The sequence below is a fragment of the Gekko japonicus genome, unplaced genomic scaffold, assembly GCF_001447785.1.
Source record: "Gekko japonicus isolate JY-2015 unplaced genomic scaffold, Gekko_japonicus_V1.1 scaffold1048, whole genome shotgun sequence".
Lineage (NCBI taxonomy): Eukaryota > Metazoa > Chordata > Lepidosauria > Squamata > Gekkonidae > Gekko > Gekko japonicus.
Window position 1 is genome coordinate 21,470 of NW_015166454.1, and position 13,705 is coordinate 35,174.

The 13,705-nt window shown below is 45.4% G+C and overlaps 1 protein-coding gene across 1 annotated transcript in view; it reads right to left on the reverse strand.

Annotated features, from left to right (window-relative positions):
* Nucleotides 1–356: 356 nt before the first annotated feature.
* Nucleotides 357–13,705, reverse strand: part of KIAA1109 (KIAA1109 ortholog) — a 217,015-nt gene continuing 203,666 nt past the window's right edge. The window contains 2 exon segments of the mRNA XM_015412031.1: nucleotides 357–1,056; nucleotides 12,462–12,621. Coding sequence (XP_015267517.1) covers nucleotides 840–1,056; nucleotides 12,462–12,621 — 377 coding nt within the window. The 3' untranslated portion in view covers nucleotides 357–839.

Genomic DNA, 13,705 nt, shown 5'->3' on the forward strand with positions numbered 1-13,705 from the left:
GGGTGTGTGGCACATGCAAATAAGTTACGCTAATGAGTTATGCTAATGAGCTCCTGCACCTCTGTCTACGAAAGGACCCCTGATAAATAGTTACCTGAACTTTGCGCTTAGAATTTATATCACTGAACCATCATAAACAGTAAGTTTCATTTCATAATTGTCCACATCATAAAACTCCCCAAGCTGCTATCTAAGAACATATGCTCCTGAGTACTTTGAGTGAGATTTTGACCACATTAAATAGAGTGTGACCTGACTTCCCCCATTCAGGTCGAAGCAACTCCACATTGTGCTTCTTTTTAAAAATATTGGGCTTTTTGTTTTTCATTTGTTTTTTTTAAAAATGTACATTTATAACATATTAAATTTTATTCCAAGGTATAAGAAACTTAAAATAATTTCACACAGGCAATCACAGTTTCATAAATTATACAGAAATTATACAATATGCATGGACAAGAAAAAAACAACACAACCATTCATGGAATCACATTGCCCAAAAGGGTATTCAGTGTTATGGCAAGTAAAAATTCTGAAAATTCACAGTTAATTTGTAGTTCAAAGATGCAGAATATTGCACATCATAAAATTGTGAATGCTAAACAGCAGCTTTAGAGTTCTCTTCACAAACATTGGTCATGCAATACTAGAATGAATACAAAATGGCATCATATACCATAGTAAACAGTTACTCACAATGTCAATCAAGTTTTAAATACAGTAGCAAAAAGCTGTTAAGTTCTTTCAGTGTAAATCTTACTTAAAATTATACAGCTGAACACTTTGTAAAACAAAAAATATATAAAATGTGTGTTTGCCACATTACTTTATTACCACCCTCAGTGATCTTCCTTGTCTCTTCCTTTCTTTTCCTTTTCATCCTGCAGGGCACTGCCAAGCTTCTTGATAAAAACAGACAGAACCTTATCCAGAGGGTCCATGACTCCTCGTTGAAGCCATTTAGGAATTGTTGTTCTTGCATGATGAAAACCCAGCTTTTGAAGGATATAATCAACGCCTACTGGATCTATCTTTCTTCCAGTCCAAGAGATTAATCTAAATTTAAAACACGTTGCTCATGTCAGTATTTGAATAAGTATATGTCATACCATTTTAGAAATGATAAATGTTCTTCTAGGCCAATTTAAGCCTTTTACTACATTCTATATCAGTAATATTTTAGGTGTCTTTTGGGTAAGAAGGAGCACATACAGAATGACTAAGCCCTGACCTGGATGGCCCAGGCTAGCCTGATTTCATCAGATCTCAGAAGCTCAGCAGGGTCAGCCCTGGTTAGTATTTGGATGGGAGACCAAGAAGGAAATCCAGGGTTGCAATGCAAAGGCAGGTAACAGCAAACCACCTCTAAACATCTCTTGCCTTGAAAACCCTATGGGATGGCCATAAGTCAACTACGATTTGACAGCAACTCCCCTTCTCTAAGGTAATATTCATTCCATGTTATGTCTGCACAGACAGAACGACAGGAAAGTGAATAAACAGTGTCTCCTCTCCGCAGCTGGCCTGTGCTTGTGCTGTTCCATTTGTGCTCGCACAGAAGTCACAAAGATGAACAAAAAAAGTATTAAGCCACCTGAATTAAGCCAAAGTAGTTTGATTTTAAGTAGATCTGCACTTCCTAAGGAAATGCCTTTTTTGGAGTATTTTTGTTTTGTTTTATTTAAACATTTCAGTTTATTTCCCAGTCCTCTTGTTCAGTCACCAAAACTAGACCACAGCATTTTGTTTTCTTGACAGGACTAGCTGTTATCATATGCTTTTTCTCATGGAGAATATTACAGAATTTGTTGCTGTTTTCTGAGCACAACTATTGGATTGGGACCAGTGTTCCCTCTAAGCTGAGTTGGTGTGAGCTAGCTCATGGTTTTTTAGCCTCCAGCTCACACATTTTTGTCTCGGCTCAGGAAGGGATGGCTCCAGGGCAAACTAATTGATGCAGCAGCCAAATTGCTGGCTCACAACTTTAATGCCAGGAGCTCAGAAAGTAGGATTTTTGCTCACAAGACTCCACAGCTTAGAGGGAACATTGATTGGGACAAGTGGTTCTTGCAAGTAAAGGAAAAAATTCTGCTAACAAAACGTCATGCATTTCCCATGTAATAAACATAGGCCTTCAACTCTGGATTAGTACTCAGAGCTATCACCAGATGGTGACAAACTGCGTATGCGTATATATTTTTATAATGTGATGAAGAAACTCGATTCACTACAGAACAGTGTCTAAATATATTTTCATAATACAACATCACGGTTGTTTTTGTTATTGGTTGCATCCTTCCCGTGATCTCTGTTGTTTCTACAATAATTAGTTAATGACAGCAAGACAGAAGAAAATTAAAACATGTACCTTAGAATGGCTAAGAAAAAGAATATGGTATCTATATCTTTCACTATTTCATTTTCTGTATCCAGAATCTAACTATGAAATTCTTTTAAATATTCTCTGCCTTTTTCCAATAAACATTTAAATTTCTGGATCCCATGATGAGATGTCTTAGTCTGTATGTGGATTGACCTTATAATAGCAGATACAGAATTGAAATAAATGCAATACATGTATTCACATATTTAAGGACATAAGAACAAGTCCAACACACTGTGTCACACAATGACCAAAAACCAGCTGCCATCAGGACATCCACCAGCAGGGCCAGAACTCCAGAAGCCCTCCCACTGTTGCCCCCCAAGCACCAAGAATACAGAGCATCACTGCCCCAAACATAGTGTTCCATCTATACCTTGTGGCTAATAGCCACTCATGGACCACGGAGCTGCGGAGGATGAAATGGGAGCTAAGATGGATAGAGTGAAGGTGGTGGCGTTCTCGTGATGAAGTGTCACGAACATCTTATAGGACATTTATGAAGGCCTGAGATGGCAGTAAAGGCCACAAAGAAGGATTTCTATGCAGCCTCCATTGCATCTGTGAGCTTGTGCCCAGCCCAATTGTTTATAGAGTTATTTGGTCTATTATGACTCTGCCACAGGGCAGACCAAACAGTAGGGAATTGGCTATTGGCTGTGAGGCACTTGTGAGCTATTTTGCAGATAAGATTGTGACACTCCACCAGGACCTCCTGGCTACACTTGAGACAGTAAAGGAACTGGAAGCCCCTTGTCCATCTTCTGGTCCGGTACTGGACCACTTTGATCGATTCTCCCAGGAGGAAGTTGACAGGCTCCTGGCAGCGGTGAGACCTACGACCTGCCTCCCTTCCTGGCTAGTTAAATCTTGCAGGGAGACCATTCGGGCTCCTCTGGGAGTAATTATCAACTTGTCCCTCTACTGGGACTTTCCCAGAGGCTTTGAAGGAGGCAGTGGTTTGTCCGCTCTTGAAAAAGCCATCTCTGGATCCGATGGTCCTGACCAACTACAGCCCAGTATCGAACTTACCGTTCCTAGGTAAGGTGGTTGAGAGAGCAGTGGCTGAACAACTCCAGGCTTTCCTGGATGACGCTTCCATCCTTGACTCCTTCCAGTCTGGCTTCCGCCCCGGCTACAGGATGGAGACAGCTCTGGTTGCCCTCACAGATGACCTCCATAAATCTGAACCAAGGTGGGTCAGCGCTGTTGTTGTTATTAGACCTAACGGCAGCATCTGACTCGGTCAACTACGATCTTATGACCCACCACCTTGCCAATGTAGGAGTTCAGGGAACTGCCTTGAAATGGTTTTCCTCCTTTCTCCATAGTTGGGGACAGAGGGTGGTGCTTGGTGAGAGGGTCTTCCTGCTGTACCCGCTAGAATATGGAGTGGCGCAGGGGGTGATCCTCTCACCAATGTTGTTTAACATCTATATGCGCCCCCTTGCCCAGTTAGTCCGGAGTTATGGACTGGGCTGTCACCAATATGCTGATGACACCCAGCTCTATCTGTTAACAGACAGCCATCTGTCTTCTATTCCCAGAAAGCTGGGTGAGACGCTGGAAGCTGTGGCTGGATGGTTGCGGCAGAGTCGGTTGATGTTAAATCCATCGAAGACGGAGATCCTGTACCTGGGTTGAGGGGACATGGAAGTGGGCACCAGGCTCCCCACACTTTGGTGCTGGCCCAGACAGTGAGGAGCCTGGGAGTAACACTGGATGCCGCATTGTCCATGGAGGCCCAGGTTGCTGCACTTGCCAGATCTGCATTTTTCCATCTTAGGCAGATCAGGCTACTGAAGCCCTATCTCCCCCCCCCCCCCCCAACACAATGGTCACTTCCGGGCTTGACTACTGCAATTCACTCTACCCCTGAGGCAGATCCAGAAATTACAGCTGGTACAAAATGCGGTGGTGCACCTGCTGACATCGACGCCTGTGCGGGCTCATGTTTGGCATGTGCTTTGCCAGCTGCACTGGTTACCAGTGAGTACCGGATTTGCTTCAAGGTGTTGGTAATAACCTTCAAAGCCTTATACAGCCTGGGACCAACATACCTAAGGGACCACCTCGAAGAGCTTTACACTCTAACAACATCTCCTGGTGGTCCGTCTAGCCTCAGCCAGGGCCAGGGCCTTCTCTGCCCTGGCCCCCACCTGGTGGAACATGCTCCCCATCAAGATCAGGGCCCTACAAGATCTTACTCAGTTCTGCAGGGCCTGCAAGATGGAGCTGTTCCGCCAGGCTTTTGGTTGAGGCAGCAGGAGTCCACATATGGCCTCCCCGAGGTTGCCGTCTCCTACCTGCCATCCATCCATCTATTGGCAACCGGCCATATCCGTCTGTATTAATGGGTTGGAACTTTCACCAGTAGCTATAACTATTGATTTTAAATGTTTAAACTGTGCTTTTAAACTTTATTGTGTTGTTGAAAGATGATGTGACCCGCCCTGAGCCCGCTTTCGAGATGGGTGGGATACAAATATGAAAAATAAATAAAAATATATTTATCCAATCCCCTCTTGAAGCTGTCTATGCCTGTAGCCACCACCACTTATTGTGGCAGTGAATTCCATGTGATAATTACTCTTTGGGTGAAGAAGTACTTCCTTTTATCTGTTCTAAGCTTACTGCTCATTAATTCATTGAGTGCCCACAAGTTCTTGTACTGTGAGAAAAGGAGAAAAGTACTTCTTTCTCTGCCTTCTCTATCCCATGCATAATTTTGTAAACCTCTGTTGTCACCCCTCAGTCGTTGTTCTTCAAGCTAAAAAGCCCTAACCTCTTTAACATTTCTTCATAGGTAAGGTGTTCCATCCCTTTAATCATTTTAGTTGCCCTCTTCTGCACTTTTTCCAGTGCTATAATATCTTTTCTGAGGTGCGGTTTCCAGAATGTACATAATATTCCAAATGAGGCTGCACCACAGATTTATACATATACAATGTTTGTATTTTTGGCTCCAGTGTGCATTACTTTGCATTACTTTGCATTACTTTGCACTTGCCCACATTGAACCTCATTTGCAACATCGATACCTACTCACCTAGCCTCAACAGATCCCTCTTGAGTGCCTCACAGTCCTCTCTGGTTCTCACTGCACTGAACAACTTAGTGTCATTTGCAAACGTAGCTCCAAATCATTAACAAACAAGTTAAAAAGCACCAGACCTAGAACTGAGCCCTGTGGTACCTCACGGCTTACTACCTTCCACTGTGAAAACTGCCCATTTATACTCACTCTCTGTTTCCTGTTTCCTGTTCTCCAAACTCCTCATCAATCCAGTTGTCCACCTCTGGACGCAGGGGGTCCACGTGCATCCCTACTTGGATGACCTGATGGTGAGGGGCAAAGATCTGAATTCAGCAATCCAGAACACCAAAAAGACACTGCAGTGCCTGCAAGAGCATGGGTTCGTGGTCAACTTCCCCAAGAGCTGTCTCACGCCGGCACGCCAGATCGAACATCTGGGAGTTGTAATAGACACAACGTGCAACTCTCTCTTCCTGCCGGTGGACAAAGCCACCAAGATTCAAGACATGGCAGGCTCTGTGATACGGGGCTCATCGACCACTTTGATGTCCCTGGCCAAGCTCCTGGGTCTGATGATTTCTTGTACAGACCTAGCCCAATGGGCTCATCTCCACTCCAGGGAGCTACAGTGGTTTCTCAGACCTTATCAGCGCCAGATCATGGAACGCAGGGCGATCAATCTTTGCGTCCCGGCACAATTCAAGTCCAGTCTTCTATGGTGGACAAGTCTACAGAATCTGAGACACAGCAAGGTCTATTACACCCAAGTCTCCAAGGAGATTTCCACAGATGCCAGCCTCATGGGCTGGGGGGCTGTCCTGGAGGGTGGTCCGACATAGGGTCAGTGGTCCATGGAAGAACGTCTCCCTATCAACCTGCTAGAGCTGAGGGCGATTCGGCACACACTGAATCATTTCAGTCAAACAATCCACAGGTCTGAATGAACAACATCTCGGCCAAGGCATATCTCAACAATCAGGGTGGTTCCAGGTCTTCCCACTTACATCGGGAGGCAATACATATACTCAATTGGGCCGAGAGGAATGTGGCGTCACTCAGGGCCGAACACGTGAAGGGAGACCATCCTTGAGGGGGAATGGGCTCTCCATCCAAGACTGTTCAGATTCATCGTGAATCATTTCGGATAACCACTGGTGGATCTCTTTGTGTCTGCGGAGAATCACCAAGTGCCACGGTTCTTCACGAGATACCGCCATCCAAAGGCGGAAGCGACAGATGCCTTCACGGCTCCATGGCCACACGGTCTTCTCTACGCTTTCCCACCTCTCCCCCTAATCCCGAGAACCATCTGTCGAATTCAGGAGGAGAGAGCGCAAGTTATCCTGGTGGCATGCTGCTGCAGGGACCAATCTGGCATCCCCATCCAGATTGGCTCTGTCTGACCGCCTGGAGATTGAACGGCGACAACTCTCTCAGTTAGGATACTCCTCACAGGTGCTGGACACTATGCTAGCCTCCAGATGTCAATCCACCATTCGTATTTACAACACGACCTGGAAAGCCTTTGTCCGGTGGTGCAGGAGGAAGAAAGTTAAAGCTCTGTCTCCCACAGTAGCATCAGTCTTAGCCTTTCTGCAGGATGGCCTGGATTCCAGTTTAAAGGTCTCCACACTTTGTAGACAGACTGTGGTGCTATCCACCGTTCTTCCACTGCTGGGAGGTTACAAGTCGACAAAGCATACTCATGTCCAACTATTCCTGCAGGGAGCTTCTGTTAAGTCTCCTCCACAGGTACACCGCATTCCTACCTGGAAATTAAACACAATCCTTACAGCTCTAACCAAACCTCCCTTCGAACCCCTCAGGGAGGTTGCCTTAAAATGGCTCAGGATGAAGACCTTATTTCTGGTGGCCATAACATCTGCTCGTCGGGTCTCAGAGATTAGCGCCTTCTTGGTGAAGTCCACCCTGTGTGTTTTTCACAAGGACAAAATTGTCCTTTGGACTGATCCTACCTTTCAGCCAAAGGTGTCATCCTCCTTTCACCGGTCTCAAGAGGTTTACCTACCTACCTTTTGTCCCAATCCCAGACACCCCAAGGAGGTTCTCTGGCACACGTTGGATGTCAGGCATGCTCTGAAGATTTACATTATCAGAACTGAACCGATCAGGAAGACAGATTTTATGTTCGTTAACATCTCTTCGTTGAGAGTGGGAGACAGGATATCCAAGGCATCCATCAGCACTGTTCTCAGATCCTGCATCTCGTGGCGGGACTGGACGTTCCGCAAGGGATTACAGCACACTCACTGAGAAACGCCTCGACCAATGCAGCCTTTGCCAACCAGGCAACAGTTGATGAAGTATATAGGGCAGCGACCTGGGTGTCCATCTCCACGTTCGTTAAGCATTACAAATTGAACACGTTTGCCTCAGCCAACACAGCGTTTGGAAGACGAGTCCTCCAGTACATCCTGAATTCGGCTGACAATGATGACCCACCCAAATGAGGGACACTGCACTGGGAGGTCCCATGGAGATGTCCTCCACCTCAGAGGGAGAACAGCCATTGGCACTTACCGTGAAGGGTCCTTCTCCTCTGAGTTCAGGAGGTCATCTCAGCCCTCCCGTCCTTCATCATCGTCTCTTTTACTTCTTGGTGCTGATCTCTTCTTACCTATTTTATCTCCTTCTACGACCTTACTGTCATGCCACTTACCTTTCAGGGGAGGTACTGGTGGCAGTTGTATTATAGTTCTACTTATTATTGTTAGCAGAGTTGTCTGTTTTTTCACAGAAGTAGTTCAGTTAGCATTTTACTGCTTGGGGAGTTCCAGAACTGAGGGGCTGGGCTATTCCCAAGGCACCAAGAGGAAGGGGGGAAAGTGTTTCTTCCCTCCCTAAAGGAATGATGGGAATAACCCGTAGAAATATCCTCCTGACCTCAGAGGAGAAGGACCCTTCACTGTAAGTGCCAATGGTCATTCTACCTCAGACACTTCTGGTATTTGTATATAAACATCTATAATTCCCCAGACATGTTAGACCTGCAGCCATCCTCCTGTGGCCTCTAGACCTTGTCAGGCAGTCAGTATTGTTCGTCATCCTCTCAGTGGCCAGTCCTAACCCATTTCCCTCTAGAATAGTAAAAGCTACTCCTTCACCTCTTAGAGATGAGTAATCCTGAGCTTCCAGTTTATGGCGACATGGAGACAGACACATCTCCCAGACGTCCTGGGGATGTAAACTGCCCACCAGCGTGTGGGAGGGGATCCACTGGGTCGCGACCCCCCCGGAGCCTTGGTAAAAGGCTCCCAGCCAGGGGGCTTTTTAGGGACGACCTCTTCGATGGCTGAAAGCCGGAGAATTGAGGCGCCCCTCCGCCCTGAAGGTCCTGATGCTGAGTGACCGCATGGTACAAGTGCTGCTGACCGGGACAAGCGTTGGAGATCGGGCGAAATAAATGGTGACAAGCAAGGCCGAATGGCCAACAACGAACTGTGAGTCAGGTGAAGCGAGCATAAAAATATAAAAAGAAGCTGCCCCCTCTAAAAAGAGCAACGGGAAAGCGAGCGGGGGAGGGGCCCCTCCCAAACGCACAGACGAACGCGGAAGGAAAGAGGGGGGAGTGGAAAAATAAGCATTTAAAACTGTTTTGAGAGACTTACAAGAGCGCAGAAAAGCATTCGGGCAAACATCAGAGACTTTAGCAACTTCTTTGAAAAGTAAACAAATCCAAAAAGATGGTGGTGGTGGGGGTGGGGAATCAGAGAAAGAAAAGCTGTTGAAAGCGAAACTTGGGGGCAGTCCTCGAACAGAGGAGGTCACTGAGCTCGCAAAACTTTTAGCTGACCCCGTGCGCCCTCTGCTGGATGAGATCACTGGCATTAAACAACTGTCAACAATTGGACAGAATCTAGCAGATCAGCAGATGCAGTTGACTAAATCCTTGAAAGCACCAGAGCAAATTGGAGAGAAGGTGAAGGAAATGGACGTCACGACTAAAAAGGTTAAGAAAAAGGTGCAAAAGCTGGAAATGAAGCAAGCTACGGATGAGTCAATGCTTTAACAACTACAAATGGATAAAGCAAACTTGGTCCTGCGGTTCCAAGGGGTCCCGGAGAATAAAGGAGAGAATCTGAAGCAACAGCTGAGTGAAGCATTAACCCTGTGGCGCCCCTGCGTCTCCTGATCAGGTCGCCCTCCCGTCGCCGTGGTTCCAGGCGATACTCACAACCAGGGATTAAGCCGAGGCACCCGTTGTGCCAGCACATGGAAGCAGGGAAAAGCACATAGCAATGGAAGGGGGCTTGCCTCAGATGCGGGGCCGTCAGGAGGTTACTTCACTTCCTTAGCCCGCCCTGGGTCTGGTCCGCTTTGGTTGGAATGCGTGCGTTCTCTCTGCCTGCTAACAATCACACCAACCGGCCAACCAGCCCAGCAAGTCCTCATCGGCTCGCCTCTCCCTCACTTTTATTCCCTCTTCCTGAGCTGACCCACCCCTTGCCTTGGCCCCTCCCCCAGCTAAAGAGGAAGACGCCGAGGAGGTCACCTCCGCCTCTCCGCCCCCGGGCGCTCCCGAGACCCTTTCCCGCAGCGTGGGTGCAAAATGTTGAAATAACTTGGGGATGCTCAGTTAAAGGGATGGTTAAATGATAATGAATTTAACACAACCAACTAAATTCATTGTATTTTTAGTAGCTTTCTTCTTCTTTTTAAATAGTATGGAGTTAAGCTGATGTATGATCTCCTACTCTTGGGTTTTTAGTTAGTTGTAGGTCTGTTTTCTTTCTCCCTCTAGATGTAGGTACCCTACCCCATATTTTCTATTGTAGTTTTGTAGTCTTTAAAACCCCCCAATAAAAACTTCCCCCCAGGGGGATGCAAAAAGAGAGAGAGAGAGAGAGATGAGTGATCCTGAACCAGAAACATTTCATCTCCTGTTGGCTTTCCCCCAAGATTTAGCTTAAAAACTGCTCTGCCACCTTTTTGATTTTAAGTGCCAGCAACCTGGTTCCTTCTCGGCACAAGTGAAAGCTGTCTCTTTTGTACAGGTACTGCTTGTTCCAAAAAGTATTCCAGTGCCTAACAAAACCTTTCTGCCTTACACCATCATCTCATCCCTGCATTAAGACTCCTAATTTGTGCCTTTCTAGCTTGCCCTGCATGTGGAACAGGCAGCACTTCTGAGAAGTGCTACCTTAGAAGTCCTGGCCTTGCGTCTCCTGACTAGCAGTTTAAATTTTTCCTCCAGAGCCTCACAACTACATTTCCCCACATTGTTTGTGCCAACATGTACCACGACCACTGGCTTCTCCCCAGCACTGTTTACCAGCCTATCTAGACCACATATAATGTCTGCTACCTTCGCACCAGACAGGCAAATCACCATGCGGTCAGTATAAGGGTTTGCAACCCATCTATCTATATGCCTAAGGATCGAACTGCCAACTACCAAGAGCCCCCACCACCACCACCAAGGGATGGTTCCTTGGTGCGAAAGAATACCTGTTCACCAACTATAGAAGGGGTTCCTTCTCAGGGAACATTCCCCCTTTCTGCAGCATGGTGCCTTGTTTCCCCTTAACCCTCATGCTTCCTGACAGTGGCAGGACTGCCATTCTTGGGTTGGGACACATCTAACAAGTCCCCGAGTGTCTAATCCATGTGCCTAACTGACTGTTTCTGTTTCTCTAGGTCAGCCAGCTTGGCCTTTAAGGTGCAAACTTGTTTCTAGAGAACCAGGAGCAACTTGCAACAAGCACACACCCATGACTTCTGTCGAGCTGGCAGACAGTAATACATGCTGCACTCAGTGCAATACACTGGATAGCCCCCAGCCCCCTGCTGGCATTCTACCTTTATCATTGCTTTTTTGTTAATATCCCCTTTTTAATACATTTCCTATTTATATAGATTTGTTAGTGGAAAGTGTGCTTTCCCTTTTTACGGACATGGAGAGACCAGTGCTCTGGCTTCTGCACCCTGCTGCTGAACTCGCAAGTCTGCTTAACACACCTGTTTATTCCCTTGTTCCTGGAGCTGGGACACTTGGCCACTGGAGCAGGGCCTGCAACCTCGCAGAGTTGGGGCCTGCTCATAGGAACCCTAATAAATAGCTTGGGTCAAACACAGACTCCCCCTGGGAGCCAATCACACTGACTGGGAGCTAACCAATAACGGAGGATGAGTGAGTCAGCCTCTGGTTGCTTAACAATAGGTACTGCTGAAAGGGAGCTGCTAAGACAAATGTTCCTCTCCTTCCCAGGCTGCCTTTTACTTCAAATGCTAATTTAATTTCAAATGGTGATTTAGCCCTACTGGGCTTGGATTAAAGGGGACTCTACCTGAACAGCCTCAGCAGTTACAGGAGGTATGCAACTGCTTGTTTTCTTATAGGGGAAAAAACCCTTCTTAAAAGAATGTGAGAATTAGCTTAAAATTTTAGGTTTAGTTTAAAATTGGACCCCCTGTTTTTTAAGCCCTAGCTGTATTTAAACCCTAGCTGCAGTTTGTTTTGTTTCCCTTTTTCTGTTACAAAAACCTGTCTAAGGCATAGCCTTATCTGTGAACCCACTGTCCCTAGTTTCTAGTATTAGTACTTTAATCAGTCTCTGGTATTAGTACTTTAATCTATAAATGTAATAAAGTTTCAAAGTGATACCAGAGCTTAAACTAGTCCTGTGCCCTCCAATTTTAAACCTTGTCCTTTGCTTGACCCTCTGTCTAACCCTTCCTGTACCATAGTAAAACTAGCCAAGAACCTCTGAGCCTGTTTAGAACCTCTGAGCCTGAGTAGTTTGAGCAGCTACAACACTGAGAAATTACAAAATGTTGGTACCTAAAACTCCACGCCCCCCCCCAAAAAAGGTATTTTAAACTACTGGCCTTTTCACTTAGCCTATCTTGATAGAATTTTATACTAAAACACACACACACACACACACCTACCTTCTCCTTGCACATTTGCTAAACTCGCCTGTTTGTTCCCTTGTTCCAGAAACTTCATCACTGCTATCTTGCAGAGCAGTATATATTCATGTCAGAGACTGACTGTACTTGAAGCAAAATGTGAATTACCTGAGTGTAGGTTCCAGATGCCATGTATTGCACATAAATTCTCTCCAATCTACTGTAGTATAAGTAATGTTGTCTTCTCTCTCAGTAGTGCTGTCATCAACTATGCAGACTGGACTTTTCTGTCCTGGCCGACTAGATAAAATGCGAGGTGGAAAGATGGCTAGAAGAGGATAAAAATAAAGTTTCGATTGTTAATATAATAAAAAGGACAGTGCTACAAGATTTACAGACAAATAAATCTATAAATCTATTTTAGTGCAAGACTGGTTCTTTGCCCTTTGGATGAGTGCTTTATTTTGTATGAATAAGACAATTACGAAGGCCTTCTATGCTGTGCAGTCAGCATTAGATCTAGGCTTGCTGACATGTCTGTCAGTGGTTCCTCTTATTCTGACAAAGCGATGCTGGTTGGCTGGAGGTAAGCTGGAAAGCTAACCAGGATAGACTGAAGTGGGGACTTCTTTCTGATCTACTCAGGCCTGATTTAAAGAGGCCAACCTTGAGCCTCCTCCTGCAATTTTATTGGATGTTTATCTGGTTTTACCCAACTTTGGTGCTGGTCATTTTTTTAAAAACTTTATTTTTTTGTATACTTTTTTGGAGGTTTTTCAAAATGGCTTATACATTCCTAAATACAACTCGCAGAAACAATTATGAGAAAGGGTAGTTACAACAAACTTCATTGCCTTTTAGTAATTTTCCTAAGAAAGTCCCTACCTGTTCAATTACATTCTAAGTGTACTTTTTCCATGGTCAGAAAACAGATTTTCCCCCAATGTTTACAATTTGTGTATATTTATTTCCATGAGCATCTGTACCTAAAGCAATTTGGGGCTAATCAGCAGAAGACAAAATGCTGTAATGCACTGCCTTCAGAATATCACCAACCTTAGAAATAAAGCCTTGAAAGGGGAATCAGTCAGTTTTTACACCTGTGACAAATGGGACTGTGGAGTTCCTTCTGGAGATCCGAGGGGATCTCAGAAACAAATAGGCAGCCACTCATGTTGTTTCAAATAGGGTTTTTGTGCATGGCAGTCCAACCACTTGAGAAGTGGGTTACTGCACTCTTTATTAACTGCAGGTTTGGAACTATTTTCAAGTATAGGGATTTTTTTGTCCAGATTTGACATCTAGTTGTCCTGATTTTTGGGCTTGTGCAGTAGCTTTAACAGGGCAATCAAAAGTCGTTGGTTTTTTACACTGGCTACATTTGGATGTCATGACAAAAAATGGGCTCTAAA